The sequence below is a fragment of the Galleria mellonella genome, unplaced genomic scaffold (assembly GCF_026898425.1).
Source record: "Galleria mellonella isolate WM207_F2 unplaced genomic scaffold, CSIRO_AGI_GalMel_v1 utg55, whole genome shotgun sequence".
Classification (NCBI taxonomy): Eukaryota; Metazoa; Arthropoda; class Insecta; order Lepidoptera; family Pyralidae; genus Galleria; species Galleria mellonella.
In genome coordinates, this window is record NW_026442115.1 from 672038 (window position 1) to 690196 (window position 18159).

Below are 18159 nucleotides of genomic sequence, written 5' to 3' on the forward strand. Positions count from 1 at the left end.
TTCGAAAATTTTGAGTTTTTTAGTTTAGTAATATAAAACTTTTTCTACATAAAAAAAATGTTTTTGAGACCCTATTAATGAATAATAAATACAAATTTTTGTATGTTAATATTCGTATGTTAATGAACGTAATCTATTCTGGGTTACGTTAATTAAAATTTAAACACACTTCTACACAGCAGGTTAGCTTATACAGATAAGCTAACTTGCTGTGTATTCTCAGCATAGATGGGCTACCGCTTCCTTTCCTGTAGGTGTCATAAAAAGAGACTAAGGGAATTTAATGGTCGAGGAATGGACAACAGCGTCTCTCTTGAAATATCACCAAAACCTAACTGCAATTGTCAATCTACCTGCCAAGCGTGGCAACTACTGGCAAACCCCTTAATGGGGGAGGTATATATTCAACAGTAAACAGTTAATAAAAGATATGATAATAACCAACTAACCAGAAACAGCAGAAAGAAACGTTAAATCATCTTCACTGGCACTTTTTTAAGATTAATGTTTCAATTGTTAAGCAGCTAAGTTATTTTATCCTCTAGAATAGGTGCTACCTGGTTATCACAGTATATTGTGATGGCTAATAGTGGCAATTACTGGCAAACCCCTTAATAGGGGGAGGTCTATATTCAACAGTGAACAGTTAATAAAAGATATGATAATAACCAACTAACTAACCAGAAACAGCAGAAAGAAACGTTAAATCATCTTCACTGGCACTTTTTTAAGATTAATGTTTCGATTGCTAAGCAGCTAAGTTATTTTATCCTCTAGAATAGGTGCTACCTGGTTATTACAGTATATTGTGATGGCTAATACTATTACGTGGGTGGCAACTTCTTTACTATTCCAATCTGTATGAAAAATAATTAAAAACAACGACAATTAGCAACATATTGCAAGTGTACTAACAAACACCAAACATTTTTTTTTTTTATTTTATATATTGTACATTTAAGGCAAAAGCGAATACACTATGGTCCCGCGAGTTCAATCTTAAACATCATCATTACTTACCTTCGGGTGGAATCGACGTTAAAATCTTATTAATATAATAAATGAGAAAGTTTGTAATGATGTATAAATGGATGCTTGTTACTCTTTCACGCAAAAATAACTGAACAGATTTTTATTAAATTTAGTACACGGTTACAATATATTCTTACTCAGCACGTAATAATTTAAGTACTTATTCACGCGAACGAAGCCACGGGATACAACTAGTATACAAATAAACAGTTAATATTCTTAGCTATTTATTGACTCATAATTATTTACATTACAAACTAAACTATAAAAGTCCCTCCATTTCCCTCATAAATTGCATGTAAGCGTCGTCTTTAGTCGGCGCCTGTTTGGGCACGTCCGCTGGTCTTTGCAAGGCAGACTTTACACCAGGTTTGACTTTCTTGTCCTCCCGTTTAACTCGTAACGCTGAAGGTACAAATCTAGTGACATCAGCAGAAAGATTCCTGATTTGTGGCTTTGCACTGATAGTGGCTCCTGTAATAAAAGTAATAAGATAAATAAGCTATATACAAAATTTTGATAGGCAGAGATTAGTTCTCATTATGATTCTTTATACTATATGTTAATTAATATAAAAGATTAAATATAGTTAATGGCGTGCGGTCCCAGCGTAGAACAGGCCAGCCGTTCTTACCCTTGGATGTCTAAGAGACGACTAAGGAAACATAATGCTCGAGGTAGGAGCATCCCTCTTAACATCACCAAAGCCTAACTGCGATGGCCAGCCCACCTGCCAAGCATGGCAACTACTGGCAACACCGCCCTTATGGTGGAGGCTTATGTTCAGCAGTAGACGATTACCAGCTGGTATAAACCCACGTTTGTAATAAAAAAATTTACAAATAAAATGTGACCTCCATTTCATATTTTTTCTACACTCATTCATTATAAAATTTTAATAACAAATACACTAGTTATTTATTGTAAAATTTTGAGAATAAATAAATTTTTAAACTTATAATTAGTAATAGCCAGAAATGATAAAGATTTCCCTGATAATGAATTTTCGTTATAACGGAAATAATCGAATCATAAAACGTTTACCTTGCGAACCATCCTTCTTCGGTATAAGTTGAGGGGCCGCTGTAAGCACTGATAGTTGCGGCATAGGCTTCGGGGGCGGTGGTGGCTGCAGCGGACGGAGAAGCCGCGGGGGCGCCCCTGGAGGCGGCCCTGGCGGCCGCAGCAATGCTCGTGGGGGAAGCCCTGGCGGTGGTCCAGGCGGCGCTGGCGGTCGCATCGCCGGGCGACCGGGTGGCGGGCCGAGAGGTGCTCGAAGTGGTGGACGGAGACCTAATTAATGATTGGATTTGGTACACCTTATAACAAACAACTCGAACAAAACCATATATAATAAATTTGCAAATCAGCAAAATATATTTGACAATATCTACAGAAATAGTATAAAAGTAATATTTACTGACAATCACTAGGAAATTCCTTCATTAGTTAAAAAAATAAATCAAGTTTTTACGGTATTATCATACCAGTAATTCCTAATACGACAACAATAAAAAAGGCTAAACAGTTTTATTTTGGCATTCTCTACATCACAGTTAATGTTATTATTCAAATAGATTTAATGTACAAAATATTTTTCTTGGAATTGTAATTTAGTCAAGCACTAATAATATCATTATAATTGCCTCCTTTAAACGCTATAATATTATTTTTCTATTTTTTTTTTATGATAGTATTACTTAGAATGCCAAACCAGCTAACGATCCACCTAATGAACAGTGTTAACTATCGCCTACACACATCAATACTAACATGGACTTCACAGAATATATTGAGTAACCTAACAGTCCTCTTTTATTGTCATTCCTGAACAATTTAAAGATATTGTAAGCATAAATACAATATTTACCTGGTGGCATAAGAGGAGGTGGCATTTGCCTCATTTCTACGCCAGGTGGTTCGAGGTACTCCTGAAGTTGAGGATTAGGAGGCATCATGGTCTCATTGTCACTATCAGAATCGCTGTCACGAGCAACGCCAGGTGCAGGGCCACTACGCTTCAATGCACTTAACCTGAATAGAATAAAAATATAGAATAAATAAGTGAAAATTAATTACACTAATACCCCAAGGGCTTATTACAAACTTTTAAAATTTAGACAGATTTAAGTCACGTGAATACAAACTTTGTATTGTTTGTTTTTTTTTTTTCTATATTTTTAATGGCAGTTTGCAGGAAAGTTCAATAAGACCTATAAGGCCAGATACCCACTATAATGCGGATCTCGTTTTTCGCTCTCGGTATAGTCTATAGAAACAGTTCAGGATTGATCGGAACGTGATTGGATTATAATGTAAATACACACACATTGTTTTTTACGTAATAATATTTTGATATACCGGGATCGGAGCGTCAGCTAACCGATACCGAGTATTATAGTAGAGAAAAAACAAAATTATCAGGTCTTAAGCACTCTCATATTAAGCCCTCTAGTCAAATCAACAACAAATCTAACTTGATATCCATCAAATTCTTTTTGACTGAATAATTTTGATGCAAACAAAACTCAAAGCCACACCATACTAAAAAGTTTATAATTAGCAATAAGATGTAGTCTATTTTAGTACATTTTAAAGTTAACTAAGTTTAACTGAAATTATCACAGTAACACTATCTGAAACACACTAAAATTATTATTAATCAATTTTTTGGATATCACTGTATATGGTCAAGTCAATTATTCTTTTGTTTACATTTTAATTAAATTCAATTGTAATATCACGATTATTATTCAACATCCTTATTAGTAGCTGTGTAGTAACTACAACTAATACAATTCTAAAAAGAATAGGCAGAAATGACCTCAGTTACAAAAAGAAAAATGAAAATCGTATTTTAATATCTTATATAAATAATATGCCATATTAAAAACTCTAAATGAGTCGTATTTGAACCTATACCATCTTTATTTAAGCCAGTGTTCAATCTTACCACTTGACTTACCCCACTTTTAGTTTTATTTATCTGTACAGAGAATTAATAAAAAAAATAATAATACCTGGCGTTCAAATCTGCCGCTCTATCTCTTTCCCTCTTCTTGTGTACTTCCTCCATCTCTTTCATAAAGTCATCTATATTTTGTCCGGATAATGCCAGCATTCTCTGCTGAAGAGAAGTAGGCTTGGGTGCTGCGGGGGGGACCAGCGACGGGACACCTGGTGGACTCGCCGGGCGATCATCCTCTATCGCTTCCCCATCAAAGTTGTTCATTGACGGGACTGAATTTTGTGGCACTGTGCTAAGGGGAGCCTGTAAGAATATAAACAACGATTGCATTCTTAATAAATGAAAATATATTTTTAATTAAAACTTATTATTAAACATCATTTGGAAGACTAATGTTGATGACTTCGGTCCTATACAGCGTATGATCGTAGGATCTCATAATCTAAATGTAATAATCAAATTCTTTAGGAAACATTTTAGGTTTCACTAGTTGCACCCTAAGAATGAAATCATTAATCAATTGATCCTGATAAAGCTAAATAAATAATTATCGATTAAAAATTCAAATTTTTCCTACAATCTGAACAATTTAATCAGTACTTCAGAATCCGTTTTTCGTTTTTCGTTCGTTTATCCGAATTTGTCAAATTACAATTTTTTTTATACCACAAAGATGGCAATTGAGCGTACAGATAGTCCAATGTACGCTACAGTTGGCGACCCTAAAAAAACTTAGTATACCCTATTTGAAGAACCCCATATTGTATTCAGAACCCCGTATTGTATTCTCTAAGGAAAACCTTGGCAGGGAGCTAATACTACAGCTCATACTCATACTAGTACTCATACTACGGGAGAAAATTCCTTTGAAACCGTACTCTACGTAACGATTTAGGTGCAAGCGTGTGAGGATGAATTCCCTGTCGATGTCAAGCGATGCGGTGATAAAAGGTGGCTGTGGGCGTCATTTCAAACGATTCTTAAGAATAAAATGCATTATATAAGTGGTAGAACAAAATAAAAAAAGAAGAGCATGATTTTAGAAAACATATACATATATTTTCAACCATATTTCTGGTATAAAATACAAAAGGAATTATTATCGCCATTTCTACTAAAGTGCAATCTTTTTATAGTACTCGTACAAGTACCAAATATCCGTCGTTTTAATAATAAATAATAATAAGAAAAAATGTTTCCAATAGATGACGACAGGGGACATAATTTTTTCTTATCGGGATAAAATTACCTATCTCTCAAATTGAAGCAAACAAAACACATTTACAAAACTTCATTAAAATTGATTGAGTGATTTCGATAATGAGCGTCGACTAACACAGGGACACGACATTTCATTAAAAAGGAATTGTAAATAAATACTTGTAATGAATATTTTGTATATAAAACAAATAAGAACAAAAATACAACTTACAGCTTCGCCTGGCGGTCCCTCGTCAGCCATATCAGAGAATCGGATGTTCTTTTTCTCTTTCATGAACTCCACTTTAGACCGGTAGTCCTTCTTAGTGGATAACGGATCATTCTTAGCGGCTTCGAGGAGGAGCAATTGGAAGTCGGCAGGCGGACCGGGCGGAACTCCTGGAGGCTCTAAGCCAGATGGTCTGTCCTGAGATAGAATATTATTCCTTAAAAAATTACGATATAACTTATAATACATACACACATTGAGGTATTTATAATTGTTATCCAGAGGGAAGCTGTTACTGGTACTTTTTAATTGATGATATTGGTGAAAGTCGACTTGACAAAGTATATTGCTAGTAATGGGACTTGTAGTCCGCATTACTAGCAATCTCTTTCCTCGCCCTATCTATATATATACATGTACTCTCAGATATATTTTTGCATGTAGTTGAAGGCTCCACACAAATTTTGGTGTGGTACCAGAAATTCTAGGGTCCACCCGGCTCGCTTTTAAATACGCCTATGCATATACACATACTGATATGATGGAAATATACTTATTATAATTGTATTACCTAAATATTTATAGTTTGAATAAATGTACTTTTATTATTATACAAACAGAAGACAACTCCCAATACTCTGAAAAAATATATTTGCAAGCATAACACTTGCAATTAAGGGTGAGTAACATACAGCAATACCTATACATTGTATATATATATATATATATATATATATATATATATATGTCTACGCACATAAGGAGAAATAAAGCACATAATGTTCTCCGTATAGCAACACCAGACAAGTCGTTGCTATTCACCCCGTGAATACCGGAGAGATGGAACATTCAAGTCTTTATAAAAAAAAAAAAAAACTAATGGCTTTCAAGAGAGTAGGTAGATGTGTGTACACGGAACAGTTTTCAAGTTATTTTTATATAATATAAAATTTACAGTCTTAACTATTTGTATATCTATTCATTAATAAATATAATAAATCAAGAATAAAAATTTATTCACGCCTCGAAAAAGGGAAAAGATTGGTGATCGAAACAAATTGGTGACCCCGACGTGATTTCAACTTTACAAATTTACAAGTTTATCAAGTGGCAAAAATCTCCATCATCAACACTATATGTTATTCGAAGATTTGAAACAATAATCACAGGGAAGTAAGCCCAATCATTGTAATAAATTCCTATCCATTCCTTTTTTGTGTGGGTAGAAGTTGACAATTAAAAGTACGGATATATTTTTAGTTTAACTATTAATATTTCATTTTATATTGTATGTGGAGGTTTTTAGTACGATATAACGATCACTAAAATCATATTTAAATTCACGCCGGTGTTTTTTATCGGGTATTCAGAGAGGTTTCAACAAATATATTTGTAGCTACTTTTGATTTACTAAGTTCTATAACATATTAACTTGGAGCTGTTTTCAATGTGTGAATTACTTCAGTATAAGTCAGTACCTATTGATTCATTGTTTGCACTTTAATAATGGCAGACTATAAAGATTTAGTAAAACAACGGAGCACAATTAGAGCTCAATTAACATTGTTTGAAAAATATTTACGACCATTACTGGAAACTCGAGAAATAAATAAGGTTAGGATTCATGAATTAAACTTAAGGCTAGTAAAAACTCGTGAACTATCATATAACTTTGATAAGGTGCAGACAGACATTGAGAAGTGGGTATTGGATGAAGATTTAGATAAACAAATTGAGGAACGCGAACAAACAGAAAATAAATTCTTTTCTTTAATTGCTGAAGCTGAAGCTCTGTTAGAATATTACAATAATGAAAACCAATCTGAAACTTCATCTGCCAACACTCAGTCTGCCTTAAATCTGAAGCTACCTCCATTACATATTTTAAGATTCGACGGACAGACCAGCATGTGGATAACCTTCAGGGATACCTTTCTGTCTTTGATTCATGAGAATGGAAGTATTCAAGAAGTTGCTAAGTTTCACTATTTGAAGTCCTATCTAGATGGCGCTGCCAGTGACGTTATTAGTTCTATCGCTGTTTCTGCAGCTAATTATCGAATTGCTTGGAACTTATTATGTGATAGGTACAATAATAAACGTATATTAATTAATGAGCATTTAAAAGCGATATTTTCAATCGAACCTTTGTCTAAGGAATCAGATAAGGGTATTCGTTGTTTAATTGATGCATTTTCTAAAAATTTAAGCGCATTAAATAGTTTAGAAGAGCCGACCGATTCATGGGACACGATTATTATATACATAGCAGTTAGTAAATTAGACAGTATTACAGCGGGTAAATGGGAAGAATTTAGAAGCAATAAGGAATCACCTACTTTACAAAATTTTTATACATTTTTACGTCAAAGGGCAACAGTTTTAGAGACAGTCAATGCTAATAGATCAAATAAAAATGAAAAACGCAACAATATGGTTAAATCTAAATCATTTATTATTTCCTCAAAGACATCTCCTGATTTTTCTTGCACAGTTTGTGGTTTAAAACACAAGTTGTTTGACTGCAGTATGTTTAAATCGTTACCAATAGAAGAACGTATTGCTAAGGTTTCTGCCGGTCGTCTATGTAAGAATTGTTTCCGAGGCGGCCATCGATCATTCCAGTGCAAAATGAGCGGCTGTAGAATCTGCAAAGGAAACACAACTTTAAACATTACTAAATTAATAGATATCACAATACATTCTACAGTGAACACCTTTAGCATTCCGATACGATGTTATGTCTTACCTCATATCACAGATTCCTTACCTCACAAATCAATATGTATTAATGGGTTAGGTATTCCAAATAATATACAACTTGCAGATCCTAAGTTTTATCAATCATCAGAAATTGATATTCTTTTGGGAGCTGATGTTTTTTGGGAGTTGCTAGATAATTCAAAAATAAAACTAGGTCCTAAATTACCTATCCTTCAAAAAACTCAATTAGGCTGGATTGTAACCGGTCCTATTAGCGGAGGTAGTTCAAATAGTCATGTTATCAAATGCCATTTTTCTCAAGAGATATATAAACAACTAGCTATGTTCTGGGAATTAGAAGAAATACCTAATAATCCTAAATCTCTTGATGACAATTATTGTGAGAGGTTCTTTCGAGAAACTACTAAACGAGATGACAATGGAAGATTTTGTGTACAAATTCCACTTAAAGAATCACCACAAGTGTTAGGTGATTCATACAACGTTGCACTTAAAAGGTTTAAACAAATGGAAAGAAAGTTTAAACGCGATTCTTCTTTCCATCGAAATTATAGTAATTTTATATATGAGTACAAAGAGTTAGGGCATCTTGATGAAATATCCGATCATGAAAAATTAGGCTATTATCTTCCGCATCATGCAGTAATCCGAGAGAGTAGTAGTACCACAAAATTACGTGTGGTTTTCGATGCATCGTCAAAAACGTCATCTGGAAAATCCTTAAATGATATTCAATATGTAGGTCCAGTAGTACAGAACGATTTACTATCTATCTTAATACGCTATAGACAACACAAATTCGTTATCACAGGAGATATTGAAAAAATGTATAGGCAAATTCTTGTCGACCCTAATCAGCGCAGTTTGCAAAAAATTTTATGGCGTGATAACGAACAGCAACCAATTAAAACATTTCAATTAAACACCGTAACCTATGGTACCGCTTCTGCACCATTTCTCAGTACCAGGTGCCTCATTCAATTGTCATTGGAATGCACTGATCCTATTATAGCAAGGTTATTGAAGGAAGATTTTTATGTAGATGATTTTTTATCGGGTGCTGAGACTGAATATGAGTTAAAAAATATAGTTAACTCTGTAACTACTATTCTAGCCTCTGCTTGCTTTCCGCTTCGTAAATTCCGAACGAACGCCCCATCTATATTTGATGATAATCCTGACACCTTGACACCCAAAGACTTAGATGTGAATGCTCGAACTAGTGCTTTAGGTCTTAAGTGGGATCCACGAAGTGATACTCTTGAGTTTTCTTTAAATATTAATACACAAGAGAGGATTACTAAAAGATCAATCCTGTCCAACTCAGCTAAATTATTTGACCCCTTAGGTCTATTAGGACTTTGTACTATCATTCCAAAAATGATTTTACAAAAAATATGGTTGAGCAAATTGGAATGGGATGATCCTTTACCAAAGGAACTGGAACAGTTGTGGATAGATTTTATTTTAAATTTGAACAGTCTATCATCTGTTCGTATTCCTCGTTGTGTTTGTATAGCTAATCCCATTAATGTCGAGCTACATGCGTTTTCAGATGCATCTGAATCAGCATATGCATCATGCATGTACATGAGATCGATTGATGATGCAGGAAATATTTTAGTTAGATTACTATGTGCAAAAACCAAGGTCGCTCCACTTAAAGCTATTAGTATACCTCGATTAGAACTTTGCGGTGCATTATTATCAGCCCGGTTAAGTGCAAAGGTAATGAGTTCAATTCGACGTAAAATTACATCTATATATTTCTGGACAGATTCATCAATAGTTCTTGGGTGGTTACACTCGCAATCTCGCGACTTGAAAACATTCGTGTCCAATCGAGTATCGGAAATTCAGCAGCTAACACTTGCGCAATCTTGGAGACATGTGCCGAGTCAACTAAATCCAGCTGACTTAGCATCGCGTGGCTTGAATCCCAAACAAATTCAGAGGGTAAATTTATGGTGGGATGGTCCTGAATTTCTAAGGCAAGATGAAAGGGAATGGCCGCAAAACATTGCACTTCTAAGTGATTTACCTGAAAGAAAAAATCTAACTACTACTGCTAAAACATTAACAAACACTGTTACAACTACATACACACATACAAGTATTAATATTAATAAAGTCACACAAATTATTGATTTCAACAAGTATTCTAAATTTACAACTTTACAGAGAGTCATGGCTTATATACTAAGATATTTACATAACAGTAAATGTAAAATAGACAAACATACGGGACACTTAACTGTCGAAGAACTTAATTTAGCGATGAAAAGGTTAATTAAACTACATCAACAAGAATGTTTTGCTACTGAGATAAATATTTTAAAAATAAACAAAAACTTACCTTCTAAATCGCGACTGCTTTCTCTAAGTCCATTTCTAGACGATAACGGGTTCCTGCGTGTCGGTGGCCGTCTCCAAAATTCTTCTGAAATTTATACAAAAAGGCATCAAATTTTGCTTGACTGCAGTCACAATTTTACTAAACTTCTTTTTGCATATATGCATAAAAAGCATTTACATAGTGGACCACAATTATTATTAGCCAACATACGAAATGAATACTGGCCTCTGAAGGGTAGAATTTTGGCTCGTGGTACAATAAATAAATGTTCTGTATGCAGATTAATGAAAGCTAAATCTATAAATCCTTTAATGGGAAACTTACCAGCTTCAAGAGTTACTCCAAGTTATCCATTCGAAGTCAGCGGTGTAGATTTTGCCGGGCCGTTCTTGATCACAGACAGAAAGGGACGCGGTTGTAAAATATCGAAGAGCTATTTATGCTTATTTATTTGTTTTGCCACAAAGGCAATACATTTAGAAATCGCTAGCGATTTATCAACGGATGCATTTATTATGTGCCTTCGTCGGTTTATATCACGCAGAGGAAAACCGAATCAAATCTATTGTGACAACGGTACTAATTTTGTAATTTTGCAAATAATGAAATTAATAGTTTTCTAAATTCAGAACATGAAAACATCTCCACGTTTGGCGCTGATGAGGGCATTAAATTTAATTTCTCACCTGCATACTCTCCTCACTTTGGAGGTCTTTGGGAAGCCGGCGTAAAGGCGGCCAAATTTCATGCGGTCAGAATATTAGGTGATAGGCATTTGACGTTCCAGGAATTGTCGACTTTATTCACACAAATCGAAGCAATCCTAAATTCCCGACCTTTGACCCCTCTCTCATCCGATCCTACAGACTTAGAACCTTTAACTCCAGGGCACTTCCTAATTGGTAGAATGCTAACATCATTGCCATCTCCTAATTTGCAAGATATTAATCCAAACCGATTAAACCGGTACCAACTACTAGAACAATTGAAACAACACTTTTGGGGACGTTGGAGAAACGAATATTTGTGTGAATTGCAACAGAGGAATAAATGGAGAATAAATCAAGACAATCTAAAGGAAGGAGACATGGTTATCTTGAAGGAGCCTAATATTCCACCACTAAAATGGAGAGTTGGACGTATACATAAATTGTACCCTGGACGAGATGGAGTTGCTAGAGTGGCAGATATTAAAACTGCGAAAGGAATTTATCGGCGAAGCTTGCACCAAACCTGCCCACTACTTCACGAGGATGATAAAACAGATCTTCGAGCCTCTGAACCTTCAGTCATCGACCGGGGGGAGGATGTCTACGCACATAAGGAGAAATAAAGCACATAATGTTCTCCGTATAGCAACACCAGACAAGTCGTTGCTATTCACCCCGTGAATACCGGAGAGATGGAACATTCAAGTCTTTAAAAAAAAAAAAAAACTAATGGCTTTCAAGAGAGTAGGTAGATGTGTGTACACGGAACAGTTTTCAAGTTATTTTTATATAATATAAAATTTACAGTCTTAACTATTTGTATATCTATTCATTAATAAATATAATAAATCAAGAATAAAAATTTATTCACGCCTCGAAAAAGGGAAAAGATTGGTGATCGAAACAATATATATATATATATTTTATATATATTGTAGTTACAACATCCATACATATATAGGCCCAATAACAGGTATATTAACTATCAGTTATCCAGTATATAATATTGAAAAGGAAAACACGCTCGTAATGTATATATCTAACTGGTATAGACGATATTGCAATGAGTGGCAAATTAATATCCAGAACTTAATATATAGACATCTGATATTACCCATCTCTACTTGCAATTATATTTTTTCGAAATATATTAACATTTGACTTTGGTACTATCATTATAATATCTTACTCTGTATGCAGTATCTTTCTTCAATATCGGTTTGACAGGTACAGAAGGATATGTAATATCCATCGGCAATGGAATTTGTGATGGTACACTACTGTAAATAACATTTTCAGGAACCTGAAAGGACAATTTTATTAATAAATAATAACTTCAAAGAGTCATACTAAAGTTTCATTATTTATATCAGTTTAAATTTATATTATTTATTAGCTTAATGAACATTACAGGACTAGTGTTGTAAAACTGGTTTCATAATACTGCTAATGAAATTATCATCAACAGTTTCATATTTAAACGTCTAAAAACATAATGCACATATTCATTTTGTAAAACAAAAAATACTGCTCCACAAGTTTTTAGAATAAAACAATGTCACTATCTTGTAAATGTAACCAGAAACTTTGATACTTTTGATTTCACAATATTTTTTCACTGGTTTTTGTAACTTGAAATTAATTTCGTATAATTATTTTTATAAGACAATTGAATACTTACTTGTAATGTCGGTAAGGGAATATCATCGACTTGTACTGACTGTGCATGTTTTACTGATTCATAATATGAAATCAAATGCGCTCTCCTCTTCTCATATTCCATTTCTTGGCGTTTCAGTTCTACCCATTTCTCAGGGTCATCTTTATCCTGAAACAGAGAATAAATGTCTTGTATTACAATGGTAATAAATTGTAAAAAGTGTAAAATAATCATGTCAGCTACAGTTTACAAATGTAACTAACAAGTAGTAAGTATTAATATTTAAAGATTGGGTGAGGTACTGTTTCCATAAGTTTTCTAGTGAATCATAATGCTTCATCAGTGTGTTACAGGATTATACATATTTTGGAGCCCAATTAATCTGTTATTAACTACTGTTGTAACCATATTAATCTGGAACCTACACTATAATCTCACTATGATATTAATTTTAATAATTGCTATGTAAGCATATTTATAATATGCTCAATAAAATAGGGATACCATTAGTGTTATTAAATACTAACCACATACAACCTATTATATTTAGATGTATGTATAAATATTTGGCAATAACCAGAGAGAAAAATGCTAATTATATATCTTCATACATATATTTCATAATTCATTGATTTTGAAATAGGGGTGGTATAGAAATATCTAATAAAAATTAAAATAATACTTATTTGAGAACTAGAGATATTATTAATATTTCTGTTCATTTGTTTTAATTCACAAATAGACATGTGAAGTGAAGATTCTAAATCACAATCGTAGTTGACAAATTCCAAATTACTCCATTAGGGAATTGTAAGAATATTTTATTAAACATGATTTATACTTACATACATTTTGAGAACCCTGTCAAAGGTTTCTCTCAGCTTTTTTCGTTTCTCCTTTAGTACTTTCTCATTCAGTGGTGAAGGTTGCAATACATTGTACTCTAAAACAGAATGTCTTTCACTATTAAATAAGTAATAATTACTATATAACCATACCTATATTAAAGTTATTGAGTCAGTTATTATTTTATGTTTATATGTAGGTATAATAGGTGAAGTCCTCGCCTACTTTTCACTGATTTCAAAAGTTTATTTCTGTCTTAATTATCTCATTCACATAATAATTTCAAATAGACTATTGTAACTTATATTACCCAGACAATAATAAATATAGTTTTAATTAAAAAACAATTGAGAATCAATTTAGTAATTCTACAAACTAAACAAATTTTATCTTTTCATAATACTAAAATACATATGGATATAAATATAATTATAAGTTGCTGTTATTCAGCTAAAAAATTAATATTAAGAAACATAAATCCCTTAAAAAGTTAATTAATAAAAAAACAGGTACCCATTTCATCGATTTTCTGCAATTCCTCCAATATTTGTGTGGGATCTTTCATTTTAAGCACAGCTGCTCTTACCATTTGTCTTTGCCTTTTATTTTTCTTTAATTCTTTCTTCCTTGCTTCTTTTCCTGAGGGAATACAAATATAAAGAAATATAGGTAAGTACCACAGATAAGAATATATATAAAATTGTGTTTCTTACTAATATAACAAAATTGTATTTAGACAATGTTTGTACATAGAAGACATTTAGGGAAAATTAATATGATGGTCTATATAAGAGCAATAGATGCCAAAGCAATAATTTTCAGAAATTTTGTCTGTCTGGCAATATGTTTGTTCCCACATTACACAATAACTACTACACCAAATTCGATGTAATTTTCACAATTTTATTCTGGAAGAAACATAAAATCTGGTATATAGACGAAGTGACGGGCAAAAGTTAGTATGTATCAGTTACAAAGTCTGTTGTAAGATTATGTTTTGAATGTTATAAAAATAAACATGCAGCTACATTCCAGTTTAATACACCTGATACATCAACTGATGTACCAAGATTTACTGAACTTAGTGTCATAAGAATTGTTATCATGCAAGTGACATCTCTGATATCCCAAGTATTCATGAGCATGACAGTTGCTTAGTATATTGTAAGTATATTGCTATTTAAATGAAGACGAAGACAGGTCACTTAATCCATTGTGACAAATCCTCCAGGAGCCCTGCTGGTGTATTCCGATAGCATGGGAAGGGTTACCATTTCATTATCATCCATTAAAAAGGAATGGAAAGGAATTAACCGCAATAATTTCCAGGACGGACCATATGGAAGTCAACCTGACAGGGTTTATCGCTAGCAATAGCCTATAATCTCCATAACAAACAAACTCTTCCCCTCACTGGACTCTGTGGACTTTTATTAATGGGAGATAATAGAATGGTAACCCCACCTGCGCTATCGGTATACACTGGTGGGGTGGACTCTGTAGACTTGCAATAGACCACTACTTATGAGATTGTAAAAAAAACTCTTTCTGTTTCCATGGGTGTTGTAAGAGGCAACTAAGGGAGCTTAAAGGATGAGGAATGGGCAGTACCATCTATCTTAAAACATCACCAAAACCTAACTGTGATCGCCAACTACTGGTGAAACGTCTCCCCCACCCCGCACCTTTAATAGATTATTATGGTATATCTGATTTATCAGCTATAATGAAGCTTCTTTATAACCAGACAAAATTTATATTGAGTATTGTCTTCAAGACTCAGACTTAAAAGCAATCATTGCTGCAGATAAATGTTCTTGTCTATGCAAGCCCATATAGGAAAGGACTACTGATTGTTACTATTCAAGAGGTAGAAGTGCCCTAGAAACTATACATCGTGGGTATTGTAATATAAATTTTGAGATTGCGGATACATTTTGAGATTGCGGATACATTTTGTAAATTATGCATTTTCATAACACTAACAAAATGTATGGATTGGACAATGATCTAAGATGATTTGAGAAACTTTTAACTACCGGAGATCGGAGAACAACGGTCTAAAAAAATTTTAGTTTGAACAAAACATTACTTACTTGCTTGGTCTGTTGGATTCATGTATTTACCACTTTTAGTGGTATTAATTGATCGGCGCCCCATTTTTGTGTGTTAATCTTTTAGCTTCGTCGTATATATAAAGTAACAGCTGTTTAATTTATATTTTTTCTGGATTACGAATTAAAAATACAAACATTTAAACACACCATAAGATAGCTTCTTTATGATTGACTGATTGACTTATTGACAATATGACACTTGCTTTGTTGACAGCATTTGAATGTTTGTTGACAGCTACTATCCTTAATCTATGATCATAGGTGACTACGACGACATGTTAGTCATGTCCACTTAATCTAAGCTGTAAGAAAAAGCAAGTTTAATGTCTTTTAAGGTTCTGTACAAAAATCTCTAAATTATTCCAAGTGAAACATTATTATTATTATATTAAATTGTTTCAAATGTACATAATTTTTTTTTAATGTAATTTTTCATCTCAGCTTCCGACATGATAAATATAATAGAGAAAAAAATGCCTACACTATTTTCTCCAATATCTAAAGCATACTATTTATAGGTAATAAAACTAGGCACGTATATGTAAATATTACAAAATATAGGACAATATTTTTAGGGCTTTTAAAAGGTTATGATAAAACTTCAAAATCAATATATCCAGGTCTACCTTAGTTACGTCCTATTTTGAACCACAATTATGACCTGAAAGAAGGAAAACCAATCATTATCTAATATTGACAACTTATATAGAAACGAATTTAAAATTTAGTCGACTAAAACCATAAATTACAGAGACTATGTCAAAAAAGCAATTGCTAAACGACACTGGTTAAGTGAATTTGACACTTTTTTTTTTTTTTAGTACGTTTGTTCCGTTTGGAACAGGCTAAGGTCGGAGACCATGCTGCCTAGTCTTCAAAAAGATAATTTGTCTGGAATTTTATTTTTCTAATGTCGCTTCAATTATTGTCATAATCTTCAATATTTCATTTGTCAAATCCGGTAAGTACATTTTCATAAATATCTTTTCTTGAGTTTTCTTAAACCAGTGGATTTATCAAATTAAAAATAAATAATTATAAAAAATCATTGTCTTGCAATTCAATAAAAGTATTCTTATAGCTCCTTGAATGTTGTAGTAATATAAGTGAAAATAGCTTTGAAACAAGAAGGAAATCTTAAGAGAAGCGGGATTGAGTGCGGGATATTTTCGGGTTTTTTGAAGATAATCCTAAGTTCGTCAAACATAATGTGTCTTTGAATGACAAATTCAGAGCAATCAAAAAAAGGTGATGTAGAGATTGGGCTGTATTTGAGTTACACCATGTGCATGATGGGGAAGCGATCATGCCCATTCGGTGCAGGTGTTCGTTGAAATGTCCGTGGCCGATTCGTAATCTACAAATATTGGTGTAAAATTTTCTGTTTGTGTCCTTTCCTTTGCAGAACCACGGTTTTCCAATACGCCAATTAATTTTGCGGTACCATTTGCCTTTAGTCTGTAATATTTGAGTCCAATGCTCCTCCCATTTAGTTGTAACGATTTTATGTATTCCAATACTACAATCTGAGTAACAAAGGGATAAATCTTGAACACGAGCAGCACTTGAATTAATAATTTTAGCCAAAGTGTCTACTTGTTCATTCCCAAACACTCCAATATGTGAAGGGGTCCAGATGAAGATAATATCTTTTCCATATATAGTACAGAGATGATAATATTTATTACGAATTTCTTGAATTAAGTAGTTTGATGATGAAATGAATGTGTTATTTTTTAATGCCATAAGAACACTCATACTATCTGTAATTATAATCCATTTCGAATATAGTACCTGTTTTTCTATGTATTCTAATGCTAAAAATATAGCTTTTGCTTCTGCTGTGTAAATACTAGCCAAAGTTGAAATTTTATAACCGTGACCAAATCTATTTGACAAATCGTAAAAAGCCACTGAAGTGCTAAGTGCATTTTTGGAACCATCTGTATATATCTGCCTGTAGTCAATAAATTCTGATAAAGTCTCATACATATCGTGCTTTTCTTTTATGTCTTTACGTATAACAATTTTGATCTTACAGAACTTACTCTCATAAAGGCCATTATAACAAGGAAGTATCTTACTACTATAGATGTTATATTCATCTCGTAAATTCAAATCATTGACAATAGTTTTATTCAAAAACATAGAAATGGGGCAATTTAATAATTTGAGTATGAGTGGGTTATTGGAAACTGAAAAAGCTTTGAAGAGAAATTTGAGTTTTAGGTATTCGAAACGAAGAAGGATAGGAGGCAAATTACATTCTACTTGCATTGAGATAATTGGAGAAGTATACATAGCACCTAAAATAAGT

The 18159-nt window shown here is 33.1% G+C and overlaps 1 protein-coding gene and 1 long non-coding RNA gene across 2 annotated transcripts in view; both read right to left on the reverse strand.

The window, feature by feature from the left end:
- Positions 1–1242: 1242 nt before the first annotated feature.
- Positions 1243–18159, reverse strand: part of LOC113521293 (WW domain-binding protein 11) — a 328701-nt gene continuing 311784 nt past the window's right edge. Inside the window, exons 2-11 of the mRNA XM_026906785.3 lie at positions 15822–15977; positions 14239–14364; positions 13725–13822; positions 12901–13047; positions 12409–12522; positions 5433–5627; positions 4053–4303; positions 2903–3066; positions 2077–2325; positions 1243–1506 (exon numbers count right to left, since the gene is read on the reverse strand). Of these exons, the coding sequence (XP_026762586.1) occupies positions 1295–1506; positions 2077–2325; positions 2903–3066; positions 4053–4303; positions 5433–5627; positions 12409–12522; positions 12901–13047; positions 13725–13822; positions 14239–14364; positions 15822–15885 (1620 nt within the window). The 5' untranslated portion in view covers positions 15886–15977 and the 3' untranslated portion in view covers positions 1243–1294. The remainder of the gene's footprint in view (positions 1507–2076; positions 2326–2902; positions 3067–4052; positions 4304–5432; positions 5628–12408; positions 12523–12900; positions 13048–13724; positions 13823–14238; positions 14365–15821; positions 15978–18159) is intronic.
- LOC128201555 (uncharacterized) lies at positions 6606–11038 on the reverse strand. The gene is made up of 3 exons (XR_008253287.1): positions 10834–11038; positions 10510–10593; positions 6606–8077 (listed from the first exon to the last, which is right to left on the reverse strand). It is a non-coding gene; the product is annotated as an uncharacterized LOC128201555 (long non-coding RNA).